This window comes from Anarrhichthys ocellatus, unplaced genomic scaffold, assembly GCF_004355925.1.
Source record: "Anarrhichthys ocellatus isolate YVR2014 unplaced genomic scaffold, GSC_Weel_1.0 scaffold18, whole genome shotgun sequence".
In the NCBI taxonomy this organism is placed as follows: Eukaryota; Metazoa; Chordata; class Actinopteri; order Perciformes; family Anarhichadidae; genus Anarrhichthys; species Anarrhichthys ocellatus.
The window spans coordinates 1,764,691-1,792,057 of NW_022280048.1; the positions used below are offsets into that span (position 1 = coordinate 1,764,691).

Here is a 27,367-nt window from a genome sequence, read left to right on the forward strand (position 1 = left end):
GGGGGGGGAGAGCAAGGAACAACTAATGCAGTCAAATTGCACACATCAAGAAGCGAGAGAAAAGACAAAGAAAGAAAAACAGCAGCTTCTAGCTTATCTAAATCTGTGGGAAAAGCCAGGCCAGATTGAGGGGAGACCGATACTTTCATGGATCACAGCTAATCTTCTGTAAACTGAGACGGCTCGTACGTTTGGCAGATTATAGACTACAGTTTAATTGGGGTGTATAATAACATGGTCTTGACCTTTTCTAAATCTAGTTAATCACATTTACTGCACACAGAGAAAATCTACTTGGACAGAAAATTTAAAAAAAAACAGGCAGTGAAGACAAAAGACAAGGCAGACAAGGGTACAAAGGAATGAGAGAAATATACCTCTTTCAGAAGGTTTTGAAATATGCTTTTGTTTGATAGTGTCTGAAAGAGAGAAGAGAAGGAGAAGAGACAGACAGAGACTCAGAGAAATGGGCTCGTAGACTGACAGAGGATCAGTCAGTCAGCGCTGCCCGACTGAGACCTGCAGCTGAAAGTGAAATGCTTTAGAGAAAAAAACAACCACATCAAGCAGTACATCTACATAGGCTGACAACACTGAAGAAGTGAAAGAAACATCCCCCCCCCCAGTTCAAGAAATGCATGATATCATGATGACAAACAAAACAATAGAGCTGAGCCTGGACTAGCTTAATAAATATCAGATTTGGCTAACAAAGAGCAGGACGAAGATGGAGGAGAACATGAACAGAAAGGGGAGAGCGTAAAAACAAAAGGCGATAAAAGAATGAGGACTCTTGCTCGATTAGATTACAAACATTACAGCTATTAACATCTGCAGGGACTCTCTGCTCTCGCCCGAGTTCACATGCTCTACTCTTCCCCCATCAGGACTCACTGTCACACGCGTACGGCTTCTCTCGGTCCTCCAGTGCCGCCGTATCCAGCTTCTTCCTGGTACTGCCCACTCCTCGACTCTGAGGAACATAGGCTGTATTAAGAGTCTGTGACACACACACACACACACACACACACACACACACACACACACAGCTGGGATGAACTCTTGAGAAAGTGTGCTCACGCACACTCGGCAGTTATTTACCTTCGCCTTTCCCTTGCCTCTTCTTTTAGGCGTGTCCTCCTCATAGTCTTCATCATCCAGGTCATCCAGGAAGTCATCTGGCTCAAGGACTCTCTATGTTGAGGCAATGAGGAAAATACAAAATGTAAAACAATTTTCTTGACTCCAAATATATCTTAAGCTGAAAACAAGAACCTTTCTAATGCGAGCAGCCGGGTTCAGGCCTCCGGTGTAGTCGCTCTGGTTTGAATCCTCCTCAGACCCTCGCAGCTCTGTGGTCGGCCGTTTTTCCACGGACTCCCCCTTCAGCAGGGCCTCCAGGCTGCTGCCATCCGCTGGTAACAGAGCATCCTTCTTCACCCCTACGTCTATCTCTATGAACAAAACACATTCTTTATTTATAACAGCAGTTGACAGAATAAAATAGAGAATGAGCGGAGTTGAGCTGAGCTGAATGATACCTGACTTGACAGGAGGGAAGATAAGCCGCGGGTCCTCTTGAGGATGAGATCGGCGTTTCTTCCTCCACCTCCTCGATGGGTAGGTGTAGAGCTGCCCCGGTGCCATGCCTGAGGGATCAGAGCAAACCCGTCTACATAACACTGGACCTATATTAACACACAACGTGTCAGCATTTTGTGTCAGAAACTGACAAAAAGCTTGTTAGCGTAATTGGCCTTCTCATTGAAAGCCAAGAGAGCACATTTAGCTGCGAGCTTGATTAAAGTGACACACCGCTCCCCATTCATCCATTCAGTAAATCTGAACAAATCCTTCATCCTAGACACTGGCCTTAAAGAATCCTGTCTGAGGGCGTACAGTGCATTTGAACTACATGTTGTGTGCCTCACCTGGTCCCCTGTGTCTCTTTTCCATCCAAATGTAGCAGTTGCTCTGAGCCACACCGGTCTGAGAGTCGAGGAACGGCATGCGGACACTCCTCTCGGCACAGAGCCTGGCATTGTAGTTATGGCACTGCTCCATGGCGTCTCTGTAGTACTGCTCTCCCAACCTGACACCACAAACCAGAGCCAGATGCTTGTTATTCAGTCTATTTATACTTAAAAAACAAAAAGAAATCAGCAGGTGTGGGTAATTCAAAACCAGTGCAGTCTTACTTTTTAGCCCTCTGTCAGTTTAAAGCCTGTTTTCTTTCTCTGTTGTGCTGCCACCCTAGAAAGACGGCTCGCTCACTCACAAGACTTTTGTACTTCAGACTAACTCGTTATCAAGTGCAACAACAGGTGCTTTTGTTGGTACATCAACAACAAAGAGCACGGGAGTCAGTCACAATTGTGCTGTTTTCAACATAAATATACTCAAACAGGGCTGTGAGCTTATCCAGAGTAACTTTATTTTAAATGTGATAGCTACAGTGACTGTAACTCTTTGGTCCCCAGATAGAAGGAGTGATCTCCGAGGCCACTCTTTCATTCATTGTGGACTAGTTGGCCAGAAGCACTCCAGCCTGCGTTAACAGCCGCAGCTCGTTAGCGCGAGAGCCACCTAGCTGCTGTACTTCACCGACGTTAGCACCGCGGTAGCCGTTTGGCCAGCAAGACACAAGTAACCGTATTACCTTCATAAATACATTTATGATCAAATTGACGCGTGTTCTATTACATTGCCTCGTGATTCGTGTTTTGTTTTTTTTAGAAACGTCATCTGCGTGCCTGCTAACTTAACACTTCCATTCCAGGATGTGAACACACACACACGACGGTCCGACGCTGGCTAACCTCACTAAGTCAGAGGGAATGGTGGTAAGCTAGCTGGTGACGCGGTCATTGGCTGTACGAGCGTACATTTGTTGTGATGTGACTGCGGTTTGAGTCGACTGGTTTAGGTGTAAAGGTGTGTAGAAAAGTCCAACACTTACAGTTTGACAACATTCTCAACAACAGCTGCCATCTTGCTTTGGTAGACGGGAAAATTGGCCGCGGGCTATATGTGCCCTCCGTCAGGACTTGTAGGCAGATAGCGCAGGAGCGTGACACGTAGCGCCCCTTACTGGGACATTGTGGCATTGCAGGATGTTTTATCATACAAAGCAATACAAATGTGATTCTGACTTATTTCCAGACAAATGTTATCGTCAGCAGCTCATATACATGGAGGATAAATTATCCATCTGCATTATATTCTTGATAAAAGTACAATAGAGCTATTTTTAATGTTTTGAGTAACACCTAAACTGTTACCAAATTACATTTACAAATTATAGGTAAAGGCTACACTTACACTTTAATGTCACCAACCTCATAGTTAGGGTTCATCTGAAAAGTTCCACTGTGAATTTGAACTTCAAATTTATAATTCTGTTATTCACACCTAAATGCTTTTAATTTGTTGACTCTTCCAGTCCCGTCATGGCTTTTAAATTCAAGTCCCAGGAAACCATTTAAACAGCACAGACCAAGTTAAACTGCTCCATGAGGCGTTTCCTCGGCCCCCCATACAGCCTTTCTCAATATATACTTTTAGATGATGTTATCTTTTATTCTGAGGTCTTTGACCACCATCCTCATCTATTGTCAACCTCCAGTACAGAGATAACCACTGTGATGAAACTAAGGCTCAGGTTTCTCTAGGTTTGCTCTACTCTTTCATCCACTAATTCATCATAAACCTACTGTATGTCATTAATCGATCATCCTTGACCTCATTGGCTGCAGTTGCATCATTAATATTATTCTTAATGACTGCACTGCAGCAACATCCTCTACACCCATACAACTATATTTCACATGTACTGTAGTAAAATGTGAACACGGAGAAGAATTATACTATTCATTTTCAAATTATGATCCAATTCTGCTCTCTTGTAGCTGACAAATTGTTTTATGAATTTACGCGCACCAACAGGCTGACAAACTAAAGGATTCTCACTCAAGGTTTCCTTTAACTTGTCTTATCTTTCTGTAGTGTGTACATGAAACTGCTGTTTTGTTTTCATGAGAATTTCTATAGAGGAAAAAAATTTATTCTTCCTCTAATCTAATAGCATGCAGAACAGTACATTGTTGAGATAGTACATGACGTCATTGGTGTTGATCAAACAATGAAATAAAGATAATTGGAAGTTAAAACCTTTGTTTGAACTAAAAACAACCATTTGTTCATCTTAATTTTGCCCATTAATTTAACAGACGGGATTCAGTTTACTCGTCATGGGGAGTATTACTTATCCTGTGAAAATACAGTATTTGTATAATGTCTTTTTTAGCTCTGGAATGAGCTTTCCAAAGTATGAAAAACATAACCCTGCCTAACAAACTGATGGTGCAGGGTTTGAAAGGTGGTGCCCATTAAAGAGGCAAGAGTCTAATGAAAGACACTATTAAGTTGCATGATGGGCAATGTAAGATCTAAATATCAGGGTATCCCTGACATTGATTTTTAACCTAGAACAATACTAAATTGCACCAGGGACAATGTTTTCTGTATACTTATAACAATACAGTTTACTGTGAAAACCTGACTTTCTCTCTTGTGCACCGAACAGAATAAAAGCTGGTGCGGTGGATAACCTTTTTATCATAAAACAAAACCCAAACAATATCATGATTTTGATTAAACCATGTTTTATTATTCCTAATATTAGATGTAGATACACAAGTCAACAAACATTATTTTCGATTTGTAATGAAAATGCTCCACAGCACACTGACATCGTGTGGAAGGGTCTGGTATTACAGACACGTACCTGAAAATGGACAGCAGTTATAATTTTTGCAATAAGTTGCATTAGTAACAGTAGTAGTAATAGTAACAACAGTAGCAATAATGATTATAATAGCAATTAATAATAGTAGTGGTATTAACAACTCTGAATTACAGAGGAAGGAACAGACATTCGTCAAAAGTAATGAGAAATGAAGGTAGGAGGACAGGCTTATCAAATGCTGCAAGACAGACCACTGGAGGAAAAAATACAAGCTCCCACTAGACAGCAAGTGTCCTGCCTTTTTCTAAAAAAAAAGGAAGCTCAAATTGTCACCAGTCTGATTTCACCCATATCTAATACAAGTAAAAGTTGTGTTTTTTTCTCTTCATCAAGTACTCCATTGTTACAAGTAATCTCATTACCAAAAACATGTCTCTTTGACATCAATAATACATTACGTCCCACGTTCTGGTCAAAGCTCACCAGTGGCACGATGCTATTTTAAAAAGGATGCCGTATGCAACATCGAATCACAGCCAGCTGAGGACACATCCACAAAACTGGATTGCCAGGGTCATTCTGCATTCGTTATACAGTATTAATGTGTGTGCGAAAGAGAAAGTTTTGTGTACAGTATGTCAAGTATGTGAAATATTTTTGCTTCTCGTGACCAATTTGGCCAAACTAATTTGAATCATTCACATTCAAATGAGCCGATAAGAAAATACACTGTGTGACCTTTAGACATAGAGACTCGGACATCAACTGAACGCTGTTGTCTGATGTCCGGAGCAGAGAAAAGGTAGCAATGATCACTAGAAACAGCTCATCCACTGGGGAAGAATGACTCTTCCATTCGAAAAATTGTGCACAATGTACGCTAACTGCATTGGCTCACTTGTGTATGCAATGACCTCATTGACTTGGTTCCCATGATGGTATAGCTTTGTTTAAGGATACTCAATCTGGGAGCTGGGTCGCCCACCCGAGATACAAAACCCCACTGACAGAGACAAAGGCAGTCAGTTTGAGAAAGTTTGGACCAGGGTGCTGTCAGCCGTTCAATAGTCTCAAAGTGGATGTTCACAGATTTCACATCTCTGGCTTCGGGGGTCTTTGAGCAATAGATCACTGGTTCCACATTCATTTGGGACTACGAGATAAGGCCGACCTGTTTAAACTGCAACCAGTTTATTTCCAGCTGTTTGTGATGTCACAACAGTTTGGTGTGACATTCCAGTGGACTTCAAGCCCTCCAAGATATGCTATACACATCCAGGCAAATACCAGCTTTAAAGAGTTAATTTCAAGGTGAAATAAATTACAAAATAATTGATTACTTGAAACCTATACTTGAAATAATTCATAAAACTCTTAAAATTCATGTAATTGTCGTCCTGTAACTTCTTGTGGCATTTTGGCAGTTAGAAAGATCAATTAAAACTTGGATTTAAGTGATTGACTATAACAGTTAACAATCAATTTGTATAAAATGTCACTACTGCCTACAGTCTCACAAAAACTGTAAATGCTTTCATCGTTTGAAACATGTACCATATTTAAGCAGACTAAATAAAACACCTATCATATTTTGTACATTAAACATATTGGATTGCCATGATCTTGTTTCAGATTACTGTAAATGCCAATTACACAGAATTAGTTGCTCTCCAGCCCTGAATATGAAGTGATCTCATGTTTTCAGAGTACATCAACACAGAAGAGAATAGATGGCAACGATGACACACATACAAGTATGAACCTACATGAAGTCATGCCACATATGCAAGAGCACAAAGCTCGTCTTGGAGACAATTTAGGACTCTTCCCTCTCTGCCAGTTAGTGAGCAGAGCTTTCCGTGGTTACTATAATTCATGTTGTACCTGCATACGTAACCCACTGACATACATTAGATCATTGCCACAGGGCACATATTTTTAACATTCCCGTCTTCGTACTACGAAAGCTTCCTTAAAGACTGTTCGAATGGAGGGTTAGGGTTTGTAAAAAGGGGGTTCAGTGTATCCGTAATGGGTTCAAGTAAGGCTCAATACACCCGTCTGTCATGTAGCACATAAGCCGCATTCTTCACTTCCGCAGCCCTCACTTCACTCAATGAGACCTGTCCAGCTGTCCATCTGACCTGCTTGCATCCCCGCGGTCTGCCACAGAGAATGTGCTTCAGCTTCTTATCTACAAACAGCCCCCCCATGCCGTCACACCAGTAGATAGAGAGAGAACAGATATAGATATTAGAAGACTAAAACAAAAATAATTAAACCGTCTTGTGGAACTCCGTTGGGTAATGTCAGCTCACATATAATAAAAACCAGAAGCAAAGAAAAGCTAATATTATGAAATCATTCCAGTAATATTATTTTGTGTTTGTGTCTGGTTTTTGTCTGCGTTTGCGTACCGGAAAGCAGCCACGTTTGATCAGGAATAACTTAAACGTGCAAAGTCCACAGCACCACAACTCACACCCACGCACGCACACACTAGAAAACTAATCTTCTCTGCTTTGTACAGAAAAAAGTTGAAAATCAAGCAGAAAAGACCACTCAAAAGAAATGATCAAATACAGGCAAAATTAGAGACAAAATAAAAAATATAACCACTTATTAAATATATATATATTATTTTCCCAATGAAACTTGTGATCACTTACTGCACACTTCTAAAATTTTATGAGCTTTATTTTTTTTCTCAAAAACACCTCATCAACTGTCATTCCTAGAAAACAAAACAAAATATTACATACAAGGGCAAGCCCAACATTCTCCACTAATTTAACCAAAAACATTAATCATGAATATCTAATAGCAAATTAATTAGCTTGTTTTCTCAAACCAGCAATAGCAAAAGATAAATAATAATAATAATAATAATAATAATAATAATAATAGCAATAATAAATCGGTCAGGTTAATAACATCAATACAAAGTACAGAAAAAGAGAGTGATGTAATCCTCCCACAAAGAGAGAGCGCTTTAAAGCGGGGAAATAAAACCAGAGTGCACCCCAGTGTAAAGCCACCATCCATTGTTTTATTAGTGACACGGCATCAAAACGGCTCAGCTAGTCAAGACTCGTACTTACTTAGGCCTTTGTATTCCTTGCAGAACAAAACGGCCATTGATGAAAAGTTTCCACCACGACCCAGTCAAGACTCACTGAAGAGAAAATATTCATTCTGAAGGAGGGCCGTTTTTGGTGGATTGAAACTGAACTGGTCCCGAATCCCTACTAATGCCAACCACAGCCGTCACTGACTTAAGACCAATAAGCTCCGCTGGTTGGCTGAAATTGCTTGAATTTGGATGAAGGCTTTCGTTGCTGGGTGCAGCTAAATGTGAAATATGAATTGGTTGAACGAAAAAGTAAATGACGGATAGAAACCGGCGAGGGAGAGAATAAGAGCGAAAGAAAAGAAACAAAGTTCTCTGTAAGCCACATACGATAGTAGCCGTCGACAGATTCCTCGGGGTCTGCACTGAGAGCAGTGTGTTTGTGTTACCTCTTTGTACTTTTGCTTTCTGACCGCTTCAGTTTGTTGAAATTTAGACAAATGTAGTTTCCAGCGATAACACAAGTGTTCTATTTTTTCTTGCCAAAGAAGCTGAACCTCTTCTCGCGGTCCTTCTCTTTGCCGTCTTTGTTGCGCATGGTAACGCCTCCGGCTTCACCTGAGCCGGGGGAGATGGGAGGCATCGTCATGGCGCGGCTGAGCGCCCGTGGAGCTACGGGCGAGTCTGCTGAGCCTGTTGGAATGGCGCTGACGATGGAACCGATCCAGGAGCTCATCTCAGCCTTTAAACAAAAAAACAAAAACATTTATTATACGTCACTATCGTCAAGCACGGTCACAGCACACACACATAATTTGTATTGAACTACTTATTTTAGTAGAGTCATTCTGTTTTATACATCTTACCTCATCCTTCGCCTGAAACAGGTACTCTTTCCCATCCCCTAGCCTGCAGACACAGTGTTGATGATGTAAACCGTTAGTCAAATACAAGCTATCAAGTCTACATCTTGGTATTTCATCGTCTTTCATTGTATTTATAAAATCGAACAGGGTGAAAAACATACTCTATCGGGAATCCTTGTTCTGGGGTTTTTAAATTGCCTATATTCTCACCTGAGCTTGAATACAAATCTCCTCTTCTTATAGCCGTGTGCTACCTCACACACAGCCTCTCCCAGGCTGATGGGTACCTCTCCGTGGTATGGAATGCCATTGCTAGCGCTCTTGCCGTCTTTATAGAAACCGAGACTTCCTTTTCTGAGGGCACAGTACACGTTCTGCCAGGACCTACAGGAACAAAGAAACAAGATCAGGACATTTGGTACAATATTCCTCTTGACTATTGTAGAAAGGTAGTGACACTGCAAAACACAACTTGAAAGATGTAACAGAGTAAACTAAATAAGATGAAATAAGGTAGGCATGAGCCGGAAGTTTTAGAGTTCTACAGCATATCACATTAAAACACGTTGGGACAGATTAAGACACAACCAACTTAGTTTTTCAATGTTTTTTAACTGAAATCAAGTCTGGTCTCGGCTCTCTGATGACTATTTAAATGCACTTGACCGATATCAACACTCACCTGGTAGCTGCCTTTTTGCTGTGGGACTCCATCTCCTGCTTTCGACAGAGCATCCCCTCCATGGCATCGGGCTCTGCTCCACCTTTGCTCGGTAACGTGGCAGAAGGCTCAAGGCGAGAGGATGCCAGCCCGCTGTCCCTGCCTGGTCCGTTCACCGACTCGGACTCGGAGCCCTGTGGTTCAAACCAGAACATGAATGGTCGTGAGGAGGTAGAAAAAAACATGGTGACTGGATGGAAGCAGTGAGCAGCAAAGCAGCCATTCACAGCCGTACGTGAAAAGTCATGATGACGCTCGTTTTTGTCGGCACTGTGTGATTACCTGAGATAACAGTGTAGCCGCATAAACACACAGTACACTGATATACAATTAAAACAACCCGCATGAATGCATGCTACTCTGAACATGGATAGTTAAAATGTTAGAAAAATAATCTAAATGTACTGAGGCAACCTGATATACTTTTCGATTGAAACAAAGGCAGATACCAATTTGTAATGTAAATATTCTCTATAAATCAATAAATGATAACTTAATAACTGCAACACACAAACAAAAACATGAACACACAATTACAGTACAACTCTAAAGCCTTAAAGCATCCACATCTCTAGCTTTCATTTACTTTATGAATCCTAAATACAAAAACAAAGACTATAAGATGCCTCTTAAAGTACTGAATTGTGACAGCAGAGGAAAATATCAGCTCAGGAGACATTCTTGTGCCTTTTTTTGAGCTGTTGAATGACTCATCACAGGAAATGTACACATGTGGGGAAAGACTAAAACAAGGTACACATAAATCAGCTAAGAACAGATACAATTATCACCACATTAGCACATTTACAGTAACTCTTGTCCTGGTCAATATGAGCACACATACAACAGCAGACTTGATCCATGAGAACAATCTGTTCATGAATCTGCACCATGCCTTTAAAAACAGCAATGGGACTCATTAACGAAAGATAAATAAATAAAGCAATGGTTTGGGTCTGTGATAGAGAGCGATGGCTTCTCAACAGAAGAAAAGAGGCGCTGCAGTTGACCAGGAGCTGAGCGGAGGCTGTGACGGGGGGGCGAGGGGAAGCTACACAGCTGACCACGGCTTGGTACTCACACGCTCCGGCTGCTTTGGCTTACACACACGTTTAGGCTCTGATTTCTTTCCCACTGACAACGGTAGCGATTTTGACTGCTGATAAAAACGCAATAAGAAATTGTTAAGAAGTCTCGTCTGCGGCAGAAACTTGAAAGTGAGAAACTGGGTTCAGACACATCACCATTATGATCGGCTGCTCATAACAGCCGTCAACAACGGTGTCCATAAACCGTCAAATTTATGAAGTTCCATTAATACAGAAATGGCTCTTGAAATAAGTTTACTTCTGCTTTCCATAAGGTGCTTATTTTCATCTGCCAGTGAGGTTCTTTACTAGGATAGTGTAACATTCTGACATGCATGGACGTTTACTGTGCCCTACCCAGATCCCAACCCCCTCCTTTACAGGTGCACTGTCCTATTGAATCAGGCTTCCTGAGGTGTTGGGTGGGTTTCTTCCTCTGTAGTGTGGAAGTATCATCAACAATACCTTCAATCAAATCTTATCCCGATCATAAAGTATTGCTCCATATATACTATTTCATAGGTATTTTTGTTTTACTGGCTATTTTCTGGTAAAAACACAGATAGTTTATTTCAGTTGGATAATAGCAATGTCACTATATAACAAAGGAATATGTGTCAAAAGAACACTGTTATTATTAGAGTGGAACAGACAGACAGGGACACACACTCAAATACAGTGATATGTGTAGTGTAATGTACTCAAACTCATATATTTTAATAATATTCATTGTTTGCAACAAACTGTTGCCATGTTTTTGCCAGTAATGTATTATTATTAGATGTGGACATCTCATGCTAACATTAATGCAAATAACCAGTATTTATTTTTCAGATATCTTTCTCTATTAAACTGTTTAACACAGATTGATTGAAGGAGTCATAATGTAGGAGATGAGGCATGAAACATGGAAGGGACATTACATGCCAGAGCCCTAAGGTAGAAAATGACTCTGTTGCACCACAGAGCAGAAAGCCTGTTATGTTCAAAGGATTTGGATCCACAAAACACTCACCTGCGATGTGTCATTGTCGCTGTGAACTCCATTCACCGACACAGACTGATTGAGTGTAGTCTGGTCCAGACTGGTTCTGAGTTGGAGAGCGAGTGGAAAGCATGTTAATAAAATATATTAAAAACAATGTCTAATTGTACTATACATCAACACGGCTCTGCTCTACCGGAAGTCCTCTTTGGTTTACCTGGCTTGAGAATCGTGTACTTGACTTTCTGTTTCAGATTGTGCCACTTCTGCTGGGGGTGGTGTAGGGGGTCGCCTTGCTCTCTCTTCTTCCTCTAGCCGCTTCTGGAGCTCATGCTCCTCAAGCTGAGAAATGTAAAGTCAGTGGTGATAGCTAAACGTAACGCCACATGAGTGAGGGAGAATCAATGCCTACACTAATAGATGAGTGGCGGACATCCTCTACCTGTACATACCAGGCCACTCAGAACTAACTTACACCATTCTCAAATACACAGAAACATTTTACTATGTGATGCAAGTCATTGTTTTAATTACCGTAGTAAGTTTCTCCAGCAGCACAAAGCGGTCTTCCCAGGCTGTAGCAAGTTTCTCAAAGGCCTCATGGCGCTTAATTAGGCTCTCTACCTCATCCACATTTGAGCCCAGCTCTGCTGCTCGCACCAGAGGTTCTTGCCCTGCCAACCAGGACTCTGCCACACAGGCATCGCGTCCGAACTGCAACACCTCCAGCACTGCGATGCAGCGATAAGGGGCGCAGAAGACAGAGAGAAAAAGAAAAAGAAAGAGATAGAGAGTGAACAAATACCGGGACATTGAGAAATACGGCATCAAGAACTATTAGCAATGAGTCAGGTACACATTTGGTCCATTTCAGACCACCAAATAAAAACATTCAAAAAAATAAAAAGTTAGCCCTGGCTCAATTTTTGCCACTACGCAATTACCACCAATCAAATAGTTTTAAGCACACATGCCTTATAGAATGCTGTGTGGTGTGTGCCTTGTAGCATTTTGCCGTTTACCTCTGGATGCCATGATAACCTTCAAACCGGACATACCCGTTTGTATTTTATCTGCTACCTTTACCCTGTAGCAACCACAACAAAGTACACTCCGCATTTCATTTGCCATGGCACTACAAGCTTCAACGTGCCCTCATGCAGACTATACAACATGCAAAGCAGGCATACCTATTTGTAAATGGTCCATCTTGTCTTGCCACTTTTTGTTGATCTTCTCTCTCTTTTGCTGGAGTTGAGCCAGTTTCTCCCGGACCTGTGAATCAAAGATTCAAACATTCAGTGACGAGAAGACACATGACAAGATTGACTTTAAGCAATAACCCACAATGTTCCATTTTCACTCAGAGACGTTATTTTAAATATGCAATAATATGACTGCAGATAACAGTGAAAGTGACCCAGTGCACAGTACCTCATCAGTTGCATAGTGATTATTGTTGATAAGAGAATGTCCCATCTCAATACAGGCAGTAAAGCTGTCTGCCCTGGTCTCAATCTCTGACTTGATGTCCTGATGATTGGCAATGACCAGCCCTGCAGAAGACACATCCCTGGGACAACGGAGAGGAGAATGAGGTGAGATTTAATTATACTCGTCCCACTGATTATAACAGCATTCATTACCGTAACTGGAAAACTAAGCATGAAATGTCACCTGGGGCTGTCGTGTGCGTCTATCTGCAGATTGACACCGTCCATCCAGAGCATCAGGTCTCGCACCATGTTGAAGAAACGGAACTTCTCCACAGTGTCCAGCAGGAGGAGCCTGCGGGCCTGACCGGCCTCAAGCAGGCCTTCCCAGGCAGAAGTCACAGCATGTTCACTCCTGTTGATGTCATCTGCCTTCTCCCCAGCATAAGCCTTCTGCAGCCGTGCTGCATCATCTTGCACCTGGTTCACCTATGAGATCAAAGAGGAGACATTCAGTTTTCTGTTCACATGGCTCTTTTGGCATCTCACATGAGAGCTCTTTATTAACAGAGAACAGACCTGTCCACTGAGGGCCTGGATGTCATTTTCGAAAGTGTTGTGCTGTCTGTGTAGATGCTGAACGGTGTTCAGATCACGGCCAAGGTCAGAAGGCAGCCCTTCCCTCTTCTCCTTCATACGTCCAAGCACCTCCATGGCATCCTGATGGAAGCGGTGCAACTCATAGGAGGCTGCTAACATTTGTGTGCGTGTGTCGATCAGCTCCAGCAGATCAGCCCAAGCCTCGTTTAACCCGTCTTTCCACTCAGCCACACTAGCGTTCTCAGGATGACCCGACTCAATCAGGTCATCCGCCAGCCCGTTTACACCATCTACACGCTCTTGGCCAATGTTGCTGGTGTCACGAGCAAACTCCCGGAACTTGTCCCTCAGCATCTGTAGAAAGAAAAATCAGGGCAGAAGTGGGAAACGTCATTCATTTCAGCCAAATTTCCCTGAGCTTCAGTGTCTACAAAGTATGTGACGGGGGGGAAAAAAGAAAAAAAACTTACTGTGACATGTTCATAGTCCTGTCCTAGTTCATGGGAGCCAGCAACCACTTCCCTCTCAGCAATCCACTGTTCCAGGTCATCCACCTCCCGCTTCAGCTGGGTCAGTCGCAGTCTCTCTTGAAGTCGCCCACGACGCTCCTCAGCGAGGTCTTTCAACCCTGCATACAGTTTGTCAACTTGGGATTGCCGTAAGGTGATTCTCTCGCTGTGTTAAGATAGAAAAGAGAGCAACACAGATCAGTGGGTTGTAGGTGGACAACTTCTTTCTTAAGAAGGCTTGTATCACAGTTGACACTTCAACATTTAGATCTATTTCTGCATTCTTACCTCTCTGGGTGTTCGCCGTTGACCATGGTGCGGCTGCTGTTGGCTAGTTGGTGAATGGTTTGGGCGTAGTCTTCAAGTGCCTGTTCCAGGGTCTGGTGCTTCTTGACCATCACTAGTGCGCTTTGCTCATCCTGGGAGACAAATGGGAAATTATGATACTTTGTCAAGACAAAAGATTGTGAAAAAGCAGCACCAAGAGCAGTTTTTTTGTCTTATTTTGTCTCGTCTTACCTTGGCTTTTTCCTCTGACATCATGTGTAGCTCTTGTTCTCCCATCCAGGCCTCTGCCTCCGCTGCATCAGCATAGAACTGCTGGGCGCGATTTGCCTCTATTAGACGGGCATGGCGCTTGTCTGTCTCGGCTATCAGCTGGTCCCAGAGGTCCCGCAGCTCAACAAGGCGCTCCTCTAGGACAGACTGCCTCTCACCATCTACCTGGCTCTGAGTCTGGCCTCGTCTATGGATGTCATCGATGCGAGGCTGGTGGCCCTGGATCTCCTTCTGCAATGTCTGATTCAGAAACAGAGAAGGTGGGTTGGCATTTTCTGCATCTCACATTTGCCTTAGGTGTATATTCATTGAAAACGTTTAATAATTCAGAGGTAAGTCAGTTTTATCTTCCTTTAATTACCCTGCATTACAACAATTTAAACAATTTTGTATTCACTGTACCTGGTTCTTCTTGATTAGCAGCTGTACGGTGGGCAGGTCCTTTCCATGGTCTGTGGAGTCTGCCAGGGGCATCCTCTCTTTCACCCAAAGCTGAGAGAAAAGCAAACCGGTTCATAAAAGATGATCAGGCAAAACAGATGCAAGACAAACACAAAATGTTTTACATCTAATTTAAGGAATTGATCAGGTGATTCGACTCACAATTTCATCCTCCAGATCTCTGTTGAATTGATGTGCTTCTTTGGAGGCGAGTAGTCGCTGTCTCCTCAGTTGGAGAGGATCCTGAAGGTTGGAGAAGTTGTCAGTGACACGCCTTTGCTGACCATCTACCTCAGCAATTCCAGCGTCTTCCTGGGACAGAGCCTGAGCCTGAGACTGAAGGGACTGCACCTCCTTCTCTCTGACATCCATCTGGTGCTCCAGCATCTACGCAGCGACAGTACAAAGATGTTAGAAGATATGACATTTGACAGTGTCCATTTAACATTTGGCCAGTTCCACCAGCAAGTGCAGGATTCATAAAATGCCATCTGTAGATTCAAATGAACAGTATTTCTTGACAGCAAAGATGACATGGATTGTGCTCTACAGTGTGCTCTACCTGGTGCTTCTGGAGCAGGATGTTGACACTGGTCAAATCCTTGCCATAGTCGTCGTTATGCAGCTGACCCTCCAGGTTTTTCAGCCACACATCCAGAGCAGAGCAGCTCTGTGTAAAGAGCTCTGCCCGGTTAGCATCGAACAAGCACCGGGCCTTGGTTTGGGTGGTGCCCTCCAGCTCCTCCCACTGACGCTGTAGGTCATCCAGGGTCTGCTGAACAACAGGCTTTAGCTCCGGCTTCTCGGCCACCAGTGCCTGACCCTCCTGTTGGAGACAGGAAACAAGGACAAGTTTGAATTCAGGTTCATTTTGCTTTGGTAATGCCAGTCGTGCCAGATTGTCCCCAGAAAAAATAGCAATGAAATGCTATATAATGTATATAAAAATGGCCACACCTTATCAATTTTGTCCAGCCAGTCTTTGTTGGAGGCCAGCTCTGCCATGAAGGCCTGATGCTTCTGCCACTTGCTGTGAAGATTTCTGGCCTCATCATAAGACATGTCCTGTGCCGTCAGCATCTTCTCATTTATCCACAATGTGAGCTACAGAAAAGAGAATAGCATTATGGATGAAGTATAACTTCTTTATATTATTAAGTGTTACATACTTTCAGGGCACGAAACATAAAGAAATACAAGTGATCAACAAAAATTCTATAGTTTGTATTTTATGATTAAAGAAGCCATTTATACTCATAATTATAATTATAGATACCTTTCACATATTTATCCCATAAGCATCTTCTACTCATTTATTGATTATGCTATTTTATTTGACTTTAAAAATTATTTTTACCTCCTGTCCATCTTGGAGGAAGTGCTGAAGTTCCCGGTTGTCCTTAAGCTTAGCCAGCAATTCATTTGCAGCCTCCTTATTCTTCAGATGCCTGGAGAAAATTAAGCAGAAAACTAAATACACATCCTGTCTTCAAATATTACACCATCAATACATCCAATGTGGCTTGCTCTAACCTTTCCTGGATGGAATCGACTTTTTCCTGGATCTTATCAGAGTTTGCATTACTGTCGTTAATGAGGCGCCGTCCAGCCTCCACCACACCAGTTATCTTCTCCTCACTGGCCTCTGTGGTGGTGAGGAAATCCTCATGCTTCTTAATGGCCTCCTCTGCTCCTTGAAGGCTGGTGGGCATTTCTGTGTGGGACAGCACATACTCCTACACAGAGAGGAAACAAATGCCATTCTTTAAAAACATTTCTTATGTGCAATTATCTAATTCCAATGCCAAATTGATATATCGGGATATTGGGTAAACAACCCAGTATCAACATGAGGGTAAAGAAGAACAACAACATACATGTGTTGGCCTAAAAAACATTGTGGGAGCAGAGTGACAAACATAAGCTTGGAAAATATTTCACTACTTTACTTTTGGCATCGCAAATCTCAAACATTGAATCAATTTGATTGATCAATTGTATTTAATTGAGACTATGAATGGATTTTGCGATGTAATTTGAATTATATTTACATTTCTATCCAACTCATAGTAACCCATGCTCTGCTTAAAGACTCAATCCTCCACTTAAATCATGCAGTATATCTAGTATTTCAGAAACACACAGGGATTTGGCATCGACTGCTGGACTGTAGACACTGACCAATAAAGCAGTACGTTGATAAATGATTTTTGTTTCAATGAATTCATTTAGTTTCTATAACTCTCTGGTACAGGCTTTAATTCCACAGTGCATGTTCCTAACCTGGCTGTTGAGGAAAGCCTCTGCCTGCTTTGCGTCTCTCAAGAAAGTCTGGAAGTCAAAGGCCTGGGCCAAGAGACTGTGGCGGTTCTCCCACATGCGACGCAACTCATGCCAGCCAGTGTCCAGTGCCTGGAGTCTCTGGGCCAGGAACATGTGCTGGGCATCTGTCTGACCTTGGGTCACCTCATCGCCGACAGCTCGCATCTTCTCGTAGTCCTCCTTATAGTTGTCCACCTCATTCTTAATACTCTCATGCTGGGCTAGCAAACTCTCAGCCTCAGGCAGAGAGGTTGGAATGTCCTCCGAGGCCACGGCTGTCTGGGTGCGGGACAGCCAGGACTGAAAGTCATCCAGATCCCTGAGGAAGCCCTGCAGCTTGCTGGCTTCGCCCAATGACTCCTCGCGCCGCTTCATGGTGGCGTTCAACTCCTCCCACACCTCTTGAATCTCTGCCAGGTGTCCTTGGATCTCTCCTGCCTGATCTGGATGTTCCAAGGCCAGTTTTTCAGCCTCGTTGCTCAGGTCATCCAGTTTGCCCTGAACGGATATGAAAAATGATTTTAACGCAGATATGACGACAAGATACATCAACACGAAGCCCAAAATAATTGACTATCTATTACACAGTCTGTTCCGTTCACATCCCTCACCAATGAGTCACTGCATGTGACCTCTTCATACCTGAATGGCCTCCAGGTCCCTCTCCATGCCAGTGAGTTTGCGTTGCAGCGCCATCACTCCAGCCAGGTCATTGCCCAGGCTCTGGGTGGATTCAATCACTTTGGTTTTTTCCTTCATCCAAGATTGGATCTCATTACACTCCAAGTGGTAGTTCTGGATGTTAAGGGCCGATTCTAGGGCCACTTTCTTTTGGCCAGCCAGTTGTTCGAACTCCTTCCATCTAGGGACCGCAGCAGATGTAATATTTAGGCTAAAATGCTAACCACAGTGCTTATTGAGGACAAATGTATTTCTGTGTTAAATGGTGGGTTTTACTGGGCCTCATATGTTTGCTCTGACCTGTTGTGCAGTTGGTCTCGTGTCTGATGGATTTGGTCTTTGTTACAGTTTTCGGAGCTCAGTAGCTGCTCGGCCACCTGGTTCACATCAGTGACACGAGTGCCTAGGTTGTTCATCTCAGGTTCCAGTGTCTCAAATCTGCAGCCATAAATAATAGACCAGCATCAATTCACTCATTCGTAAAAGTCTAATCTAATAGACTAGATATTTAGGTAGATAATAAAACTGTTTGTGAAAGAAAGCTTATTAATTCACATATTTTCAAAGGATACGATTTCAGACGAATTAAATCTTCTGTATCAACATTCTCCCCTTTCGCCCAGACTAACCTCTGTTGCACCACCTCCAAGTCCTCCAGTCTGGTAGGGATCTCCATGCCATCTAACCACTGCTCCTTTTCCTCCACCCAGAGCTGGCAGGCACCAGCTTCACTGAACATGCGGTAGAGGGCCAGGGCACCTTCCAGAGCCTGGCGCCGAGCTGCTGACAGAGACTCCAGTTCTTCATAACTCTGCTCAATAGCAGGTAGGCGACCATCCACCTACAATCAGCCATAAACAATATTTAGCACCACAAACAGTAAGTCATCACTGAGGAAGCATAAGAAAAATAAAGCACACATACCTGAGGGAAATGTACATAGGCCTCTGGCAGTGCTTGGACCTGCTCGTGCAGGGAGTCGATGCCGGGGCGGTGACTTTGGATCTCCTCCTCTACCTCCCTCTGCTTGCGAGCGAGAGTTTGGGTGGAGAACTCATCATGGCCCACCTCCTGACTTGACACCTGTCTAAGTGTCTCCATGATCCATACCTCCATGTCATCGGCATCTGTTTGAAACTGGTGCAGGGCTACAGCTTCCTTGAGGCTCTGCTCTCTGAGCTTAGTTGTCTGGGGAGCAGATTGAGCAGGACAATTACAAACACAAAAAAAAAACAATAAATGCAACCATTTATACAGTACAAATACAATGAATCGTGATCACCACCCACCTCCTCCAGATGTGTCCACTGTGCACGGATGTCTTGAATCCTCTCGGTGACCTCTGGGGCTCCAAAGTGTCCCTCCTCAACTAAAGCCTCTCCGGCAGCGATGCTGTTACTCAGGGGGCCGTAACGGGCTGCCATCTCGTCCCTGAAGGCCTCATGTTTGCTGAGCAGGTGAAGGGCAGAAGTGAGGTCACGGCCACAGTCTCCACTGGCCAGGATCTGCTCCTGCTCTCTGATCCAGGCTGCCTCTTCTCCCACATCCCACAGAAACTGCCACAGGCGGCGTGACTCCTCCAGGCGCACTCTGCGTTTCCCAGCAAGCTGACCAAGCTCCTCATAGGCTTGCCCGAGGAGGTCAACCTTCTCACTCACTAGTCCCGGCTCACACGGTTTGTAGGCTGGCAATTAGAAAAGGCAGGAATACATTGCACTTAGATCTTGTGCACAAATAGATGAGACTAAATCTACATGATCTGTAGACTCACTCTGTTCATAGGAAGTGAAGCGCTGTGCCGTTCCCTGAACTGCCTTGATCCTCTCTGCCTGAGCTGAAATGTCAGCCTCTACCAGAGTGTGTTTCTGCAGTAGGTCCAACACATCATGCAAATGTTTGCCACTGTCCTGAGACTGCAGACGACCCTAAAACAGAAGATTTGTTGTTTAATATAAATAGAATTTAAAAAAGAAAACCTCCAAACTGTTTGCAACCGCACCCACAAGGTAGGAATCTAGTTTTGTATTTTGTCTACTAACATTTAAAACAAATATATATTTATTTATATATTTTGAATCATTACCATTTTATGAGCTATGTTTGGCACATCGTGACATTTTAAACGGCCAAAGACCAGTAATGGCTGACAGCAGAATTTCAACAAGCTGTAGCTTCAGACCATTAACTTGCTGCTACAAACACAATTAAATACAGACAATAAACTGTATACAAGCATTCTAATTATATACCAGTAACCACTGAAAATGACAGAAGAAATGGATTCATATCCTGAACAACTCCACCCCAGACAAACAAACGCAGACAGCTGTCCCCCATAAAAATGAAACACCTTTAACTGTTTTTCAACTGGGAAGTGTAAAGAAAACCTCAAAGGCTAACAATGGAACGGGTCAAAGCTCAAAAGCAGCAAATAGTGCGATATTTATTTAAGGTGGTGGGTGGCCAACGAGGCCACGCCCTCAGAGTAGCAGAGAGGCATACATGCTATATTTTAAACAGATACACAACTGATAAATATTCACAAGTGTAAAACTATTATTATTATTATAATAATTATTCGAATTAAGACCCAGATTTAACCATGTAAGGTAAAAAAAAGACCTCAGCCAACCTCAGTAAAGCCAACACAGCTCAGGCCTGTAAAAAGCTAATTACTGCTGTTAATGGTCCTCAGATAAGCAGACACTAAAGCTGCCGAGGACATATGTGAACAAACACCAACTTAATGAGAGGATTAGGAAATTCCTTTTTGTTGATTAAAAACAAAGCCAACAGAGAGTAGGAATGCAACACAGCAGTTCAAACGAGTTAAAACACCGTGAGCACAGTACCTTCATGTCTGCCATCCAGTCCATGATGTAGCGCATCTCCTCAAACAGTCTCTGGAGGTCACGATGGGCGTGCAGCCGCTCTCTGCGTGCAGCCAGAAGCTCTTTCAGGTATTCCCAGAGTCGATGCACATTATCCCTCCGCGCAGTAACACGCCGCACATCATGGTACCTCTCTGCTTCCAGCTCTTTGGCAACGGCCTCCACAGCGGCCACTCGCTCCCAATATGCCCCAATGTCTGTCTCAATCGCTTCGTGTTTGCGGGTGGCAGCTTCCACAGCTCCCAAGTCAGTTCCAAAGTTGTCCTAATAACGGAGGAAAGTGAGCTTGATTACAGCAGAACTGTTCAATGTATTCAAGTCAGAAATAAGAATGCATCTGTAGCCACACATGTGTGTCTTTAGTTGTCTTACCTGAGACACCAGCCTCTGGTTCTCACTCAGCCACGTTTCCCTCATAGCTGCTTTGCGGTCAAAACGTGCAGCGAGCATCTCCAGCTTCTCCTGGCGAATCAACTCGTTTCTCAGTGCCAGCTCCCGTTCATGCTCTGCCTTTTCCAGTCGCTCCCATGCCTGCCACAAGAAAACAGAGGAAGTTTGTAACACCCTGCAACTAGGATACCAATACAGCATACATGCTACATGCTGATTACGTTTCTTGTTGGAAAACCATTTGGAGCCCTTTTGTAGAGCAACCCATACCTTATTGATGTCAGAGATGAGTTTGCCCTCTCTTGGCATGTAGACTTTCTGATTGTTTGCTCTCATCTTGCTCTGGATAGTGAAGAGGAGAACTTCCAAGTTTCCTTTCTCTGTAAATCTGTGGAGACAGAAACCACCTTGGTTTGACATAATGTACAGCTTCTCACTTTGGATCCTAATTGATAACAAGCATTGGGTTCATTCACTGGGTTATATTAACCCACTCACTTGGGGGGTTTCTCCACAGTCCGGTAGGAGTTAAAAGCCTGCAGCTGGTTTTGCACAGCACTCAGTGAGTTAGCTAGCTGCCGATCATTGAGCGTCCCTATGGTCTGCTCAATCCACTGCAGCAGCTCCGAGGCAAGGGTCTCGTACTTCTCTATCAGTTGGTCAGCCTCGATAGCATAGTCCAGTACCTGCAACCGAGAGGGATCTGTGAATCAAAGCAACTCTACACATCGCGCACGCACGCACACGCGCGCACACACACGCACACGCGCACACACACACACACACACACACACACACACACAGCTAACCTTGCCAATTCGCTTGCCCTCCACTGCCAGAGCTTTCATCTTCGAGAAGTAATGGTAATAGGTTGCCACATAGGTTATGATGGACTTTTCATCGGGTTGATCAACATTAACATCTGGAGAGAAAGAAACATGATCGATGTACACGGAACTCTTTCTTTTACTTGAGTGACCATAAACCTTTTCATGCACAAACAACACAGTTAAGTATCGAAACAGCATGAATGGGGAGTTTAATTGGCGCCAAACTGTTACTATCTTTGGACATGCTTTTTGTGATGTCACTGTAGCTGACGTGTGATGTGGTGTTGCAATCAACAGGCATCAGTCTGCTTCGAACGACAGTTTAGTGCCTTGTTGGACGGTGTCAGGCCGTCAGCGTGACTTGTGACAGAAAGGCTTCGATGTTTTTGCGGAGGCGTTACGCACTCACCTTCTGGGTCCAGCAGCTTGGTGAGCCCAAGATCCTTCTCAGCCACATTGAAAGCATTCTGAAGATTGTAGTGAGCATTGGACCTCTTCAGGTTGTCAAACTCAATCACGTCGGGTCTGCAAAGACCAGGGACAAATTATGGTTTTAATAATAACAGATGGCAGAGCAGGGTGAAAGCCAATAGCAATACAATTCAGGCTTACATGTAGACATATAGCATCACTTATCTGTTGTATAGAGTGAAAACATTTTGCAGTCCACTTCAAAGCATGTCTATGTTTACTGACCAGAGTGCATTAAATGATCCATTGGATTTAGGTATAGTCATCTGCAGGCACACAGGTTTATCTGTGGATTAGGCAAGCTGTTCCTGCCAATTATTGCTTATTCTTGCCTGAACCAGGTTTGAATTTTGAGCTTACTAATGCATTGGAAGGATGTAAAAATCAGTAAATCACTCAAACTTTAATGACCAAATAGGCATGAATTGGCATTTCCAAAATATGAGAATGCGGACAAAAAATGCTATTTCCTCATGGAGGCTCAGTGAGCATGCCCAGAGGTTTGAATTGTACAATGGTCATGAAACATTACACTCCACAGCATGTTCCTAGTTCATGAAACATATGAAATCGCATTGCTTTAACAAACTATTTGCATATTGTAAGTGCCTGCTGTTGTGACTGTAGTTTGAAAGGGGCCTGATCATGTAAATGGCAGCGTCATGGTTTACATGAATTGGTTCACTAACTCTAATGAAAGCAATGTTTGCATTCATATATCAAGTATCACCTTAGACATTCATTGCATTGAACAGCAGGGTGTGCAAGAGAGTTATCAAGCATGGCTCTTCATCAAAAATAAGTGGGTTATTATTTCTGTGACCTAGGTCATCTTACTCCCTATTTTCATCCTTTCAGCCATAGTGCAGACTGAAGGATGGGACGAGTAGGAGGAGACCTAAATAAAAAAAGGGGATAAAAACACCCCTGAGACCCCTGGTACTGGGACAGGTGCTCATTAGGTTAAGAAAGATAAAAGAGAGGGTGAATATTCTTTAAAGGAAAGACCTGTTATAATGAATCACAAGTATATGCTTAACAGGGGCCAGTTGTATTGTAGGAGGTACAGGAAGAAGTCAATGACCTGTGTTTGTGCACGATGGCACTGAACGCCAGGCCATCCCTCCAGCTGGTGGTGAAGTTGTGGATGTTGACATTGGGGTATCTGCAGAGGCCAGATAAGAAGTCATCAATCATTAACTCATCAGTTACCACTTCAGTAAAACCACTAATATCATAAACGGTTAGGTATATCTTCAACAAATCAAAAGTATCTATCCCGTGTGATTAAGTCATCCCTTTCCCACTCTTTTCTCACCCAGCAGTTTTCATTTGGCACCAAAGCAGCAGGGCCTCTTTAGCGGATTTCTTCTCCTTGTTGTCCCCAGTCTCCACACTAATGTCCTGGATCTGTCAGCACAGCATTGTTTAGTTAAGACTGTTCCCACATCACTTTACACAATTGCTAGATAACTAGTCCTTGCAATGTCATGACTATAATCTATTATCCGTTTGTATATTATACCAAATTAGACAAGTTAGACTAAAATATTAGCATGAATATATTAGCATGAATATCTTTTAAATCACAATGCAGCAGTATTAACTTCTATTAGGATTTGAGGATGGGCTAGGCTCCATGCAGAGACCTGACATCTCAAAGCCAAACCCGCTTCACGTGGCACACGCTCTTCAACACTACTCTATATGTTACCTGGAAGCGAAGGATGATGGTCCAGATGAGACCCAGGGTGAGACGGTGATTCCCATCTACAATGTCGTGTGAACCCATGTTTTCTAGATGGACTTTTTGCTCCTTGAGAAACTGCAGGGCTTTATCAACATTCTCCAGGCAGTGGATACGCATGCGGCCCTTAGTGGGTTTTGGCTGAGGGGAGCAGAGGAAAAATAAAGATTACAACATACATGGAGACGAAAGGGCGGCAGTAATTTAAAAGTCGAAGCAGGAGGAGAAGTACATAAAAAAAGAAAGAAGAAATGGAGAGCATGATTTCTCCTTCCTCCTGACTTGTGGTGCAGGGTGAGGGTCATGCTCAGGACCTGGGTCAGGGTTACGACAGAGAGAGGGAGAGGGGGGGGGGGGGGTTCTGTGTGACCACAGATTATACTGACCAGCTGTTCTCCCGAGAGCACCTCCAGAAGGCGGATTAGCATGCGGCCATCGCGCAGGTCCGTGTACAAGTCACCAATGCGAGAAGTCACACGGCCTAAGTGAGAGTTTACCCATTTGGTAAAGGTCTTCTTCTGTACTGCTTCACGCTCATCTGCAAAAGAAACAACAGGGAGAGAGAGAGAGAGGGGCTGAAGTTGATTTACACCAAGAGTACAATTGACTTCCCCTGACTGAGATGCCACCGGCATCAATATCAATGCCGCCAGGGATATATATATTTACAAAGAATCAATTTGGCTTCGAAACAAACACCAACACAGTCTCCAACTTTGGTCACTCCTGAGAGCACACGGATGACAGTAAATCACGCGGACTGAAGCCCTGGCCCTGAGCAGTTCATTTCACAGATAAGCTACGCCATTAATTCTATAGGATCACTGCATTGACAGCTTAGTGAGAGGTTTTCACTCCTCGGACCAAAGTGTACTGATGACTCCGCTCACGTGTGCTTTGCTAATTACTCTGATGAAGTGATTTAAGGAGAGAAAAGTGACAATGCAAAACTGCACATGAAGACAATGGCATTTGCGGTTTCTTCATTGGAGCAGGACTAAAAAAAAAAAATAGAATCACAATAAATTAAGCTGTAACAGCAGCTCAGACATATGGACCGAGGGAGTAAGAAGCTAATCCTGCTTTGCCACCTAACAAGGTGACCTCATTTCTAGGACGCAAGGTCTTCCTGCCTTTTGAAAGCACCATTGTAGCATTGTACTTAATGACCTGAAGCAGACAGTAAATGGATCAGAGGAGCAGCTCTGTGATAATGAGATGACAAAATAAAACCTACATGCATCCGTGTGGAATTAAATACAACGGTGAAGATCAATGTCGCTCATAAAACAATGAGAAAAAGCCTTCAAAGCAGCTTGGTGTAACAACATGAACCCAAAAGTTACATCTTGTGCGCTTCATATGTTGCATCAAATCAGCCTCGAGGGGGAAGGTCTGTACACAAAGTATCCTTCTCCCTATTCGATTCAACCATTTCTTAGTATTATTACTAAATGTTGCCAACGGTCTTGTTTTACTGAAGTTAAAGCTCAGACAGCATGGTTTGTTTTATAGAACAATACACATTGCATTTCTCTAAACCACATACATGCTACATGCTGATCTCATGTAGAACGTAAGCCTTGCAACTGCAAACTACTGTGACGTTCAAATGCAACACTATCGGCTTTCAACCCCGAAGGCAAGGTCCACATATGAAGGCAGTTCATGTAATAGTGGGACATTTTGAAGGTCAGCAAGTTGAACATAGTCGTATCAAAAGAGGTCCACGAGATTTAATCACGAGGTCAGTACAATAATGACAGTTCTTGTGGAATTTAAAAAAAATCTTTTGTTTGCACTGAAAGTGAATGAGATTGGTTGAAGCATGATAAAAGAAAGCTATTAGTGGCTCAGGAAGTATTACTACTTATTAACTCATAACTGTCTTTGACTGATTAAGAAATACTAAGCCACTGCAAAAAGAGCAATGTGAAGTGACCAAAGCCAGCATGTTGTGCAAATTACCACTCTACCAACTGTCAGCTAAAAAAAGAACAAGATTTTGAAATGTCACACAAGCTTTCTAAGGTGTAGTAATACCAGGGGACGTAACGCTTGACCTGTTGCGAGCTGTAGGTGTTTCCCTTGTATCTATACTGTACTACTGGAGAGGTCCTCTTTTGAAATAACTAATACAGATAGCTTCTTGTAATGTTGTGCTTTAACAGCAAGGTTACAGCAATCTGCTGATCATTTCCTGAAACAAACAATAAAGACTGTCACAGCTAATGTTAAAAATGTCTGTGTTTTGGGGATCTCGCAGCATTGAAATGAAAATCTCAAGTCACACCGTCAAGAAAACATCACTAAAACGGGTTTGTTACCCTAGCTCAGTGATGCAATGACACAGCACTGTGGATCGCACTTCCTTGCCTCGGTTCTCCTGACAGCAGTGTCTGCCAACGTGCACTAACCCGCATTAAACGAAACAATAACAGAATATATTCCATTAATCAGTATAAAATGAGGCTGTCCGTGCTCTGCACCAGCGCTGAGGGCAGCAGAACAACACATGGAAGTGGGTAGGAGAAGAGAGCCGAACATTAAATGAAAAAGAGAAATATGTGGCTTTTTGTACTGCTGGTAAGTGACATGTACCTGCTTGTAGTATGAATACCCATGATCGTCTATTTGGGTGTATTCTTGTGTAGTAGAGTAGTAAAAATCTAAATTTCCAAATATTAACTGGTTCTTGAATTGTCCGTATCTCACACAAGACTGCACGAGCACATGAGCATTATGTATCATCTACTGATGTCTCACCCCGGCATACCTCTCCAATTTCCTGCTTGAGGGCTGGGTAATAATGGAGGGGGCACATGCATTACAGACAAAGAGCTGAACAGCAGATAAACCCAATGACATTACTGTTAATAGCTCCAAAATTACACATACACATGAGTCAACACGTTTTATGAAAAAGCCCTCAACAATGTGTTTTGAGTTTTCAAATTTCCAGATTCAGCACAAATAAATACTTGAAGTTTTGATGATAGAAATAATAAGTAACATGT

General features: G+C 43.1%; 2 protein-coding genes across 8 annotated transcripts in view; both read right to left on the reverse strand.

Annotated features, from left to right (window-relative positions):
• The window catches only part of LOC116389062 (zinc finger protein ubi-d4-like), a 7,885-nt gene extending 4,848 nt beyond the window's left edge, over positions 1-3,037 (reverse strand). The window contains exons 1-7 of one of the 2 annotated variants that reach the window (XM_031857469.1): positions 2,960-3,037; positions 1,932-2,092; positions 1,542-1,649; positions 1,276-1,454; positions 1,102-1,194; positions 895-973; positions 378-419 (exon numbers count right to left, since the gene is read on the reverse strand). In XM_031857469.1, the coding sequence (XP_031713329.1) occupies positions 378-419; positions 895-973; positions 1,102-1,194; positions 1,276-1,454; positions 1,542-1,649; positions 1,932-2,092; positions 2,960-2,991 (694 nt within the window). In that variant the 5' untranslated portion in view covers positions 2,992-3,037. The remainder of the gene's footprint in view (positions 1-377; positions 420-894; positions 974-1,101; positions 1,195-1,275; positions 1,455-1,541; positions 1,650-1,931; positions 2,093-2,959) is intronic. The other variant, XM_031857470.1, reaches the window with a different exon arrangement.
• A 1,607-nt stretch (positions 3,038-4,644) lies between these two features.
• Positions 4,645-27,367, reverse strand: part of sptbn2 (spectrin, beta, non-erythrocytic 2) — a 47,618-nt gene continuing 24,895 nt past the window's right edge. For 3 of the 6 annotated variants that reach the window (XM_031856952.1, XM_031856950.1, XM_031856951.1), the window contains 37 exons: positions 24,737-24,888; positions 24,318-24,491; positions 23,922-24,013; positions 23,688-23,768; positions 22,542-22,657; positions 22,112-22,224; positions 21,801-21,988; positions 21,573-21,690; positions 21,285-21,443; positions 20,874-21,176; positions 19,793-19,946; positions 19,311-19,705; positions 18,946-19,209; positions 18,651-18,862; positions 18,322-18,459; positions 17,983-18,202; positions 17,302-17,838; positions 16,552-16,754; positions 16,376-16,466; positions 15,976-16,122; positions 15,581-15,844; positions 15,181-15,405; positions 14,980-15,069; positions 14,539-14,817; positions 14,308-14,438; positions 13,981-14,185; positions 13,490-13,864; positions 13,155-13,399; positions 12,912-13,050; positions 12,668-12,752; positions 12,012-12,208; positions 11,695-11,819; positions 11,508-11,583; positions 9,366-9,538; positions 8,894-9,067; positions 8,684-8,726; positions 4,645-8,559 (listed from right to left, as the gene is read on the reverse strand). In XM_031856952.1, coding sequence (XP_031712812.1) covers positions 8,347-8,559; positions 8,684-8,726; positions 8,894-9,067; positions 9,366-9,538; positions 11,508-11,583; positions 11,695-11,819; positions 12,012-12,208; positions 12,668-12,752; positions 12,912-13,050; positions 13,155-13,399; positions 13,490-13,864; positions 13,981-14,185; positions 14,308-14,438; positions 14,539-14,817; positions 14,980-15,069; positions 15,181-15,405; positions 15,581-15,844; positions 15,976-16,122; positions 16,376-16,466; positions 16,552-16,754; positions 17,302-17,838; positions 17,983-18,202; positions 18,322-18,459; positions 18,651-18,862; positions 18,946-19,209; positions 19,311-19,705; positions 19,793-19,946; positions 20,874-21,176; positions 21,285-21,443; positions 21,573-21,690; positions 21,801-21,988; positions 22,112-22,224; positions 22,542-22,657; positions 23,688-23,768; positions 23,922-24,013; positions 24,318-24,491; positions 24,737-24,888 — 6,896 coding nt within the window. In that variant the 3' untranslated portion in view covers positions 4,645-8,346. Of the gene's footprint in view, positions 8,560-8,683; positions 8,727-8,893; positions 9,068-9,365; positions 9,539-10,485; positions 10,564-11,507; positions 11,584-11,694; positions 11,820-12,011; positions 12,209-12,667; positions 12,753-12,911; positions 13,051-13,154; positions 13,400-13,489; positions 13,865-13,980; positions 14,186-14,307; positions 14,439-14,538; positions 14,818-14,979; positions 15,070-15,180; positions 15,406-15,580; positions 15,845-15,975; positions 16,123-16,375; positions 16,467-16,551; positions 16,755-17,301; positions 17,839-17,982; positions 18,203-18,321; positions 18,460-18,650; positions 18,863-18,945; positions 19,210-19,310; positions 19,706-19,792; positions 19,947-20,873; positions 21,177-21,284; positions 21,444-21,572; positions 21,691-21,800; positions 21,989-22,111; positions 22,225-22,541; positions 22,658-23,687; positions 23,769-23,921; positions 24,014-24,317; positions 24,492-24,736; positions 24,889-27,367 lie in introns of all 6 variants that reach the window. The other 3 variants (XM_031856947.1, XM_031856949.1, XM_031856948.1) reach the window with 2 other exon arrangements.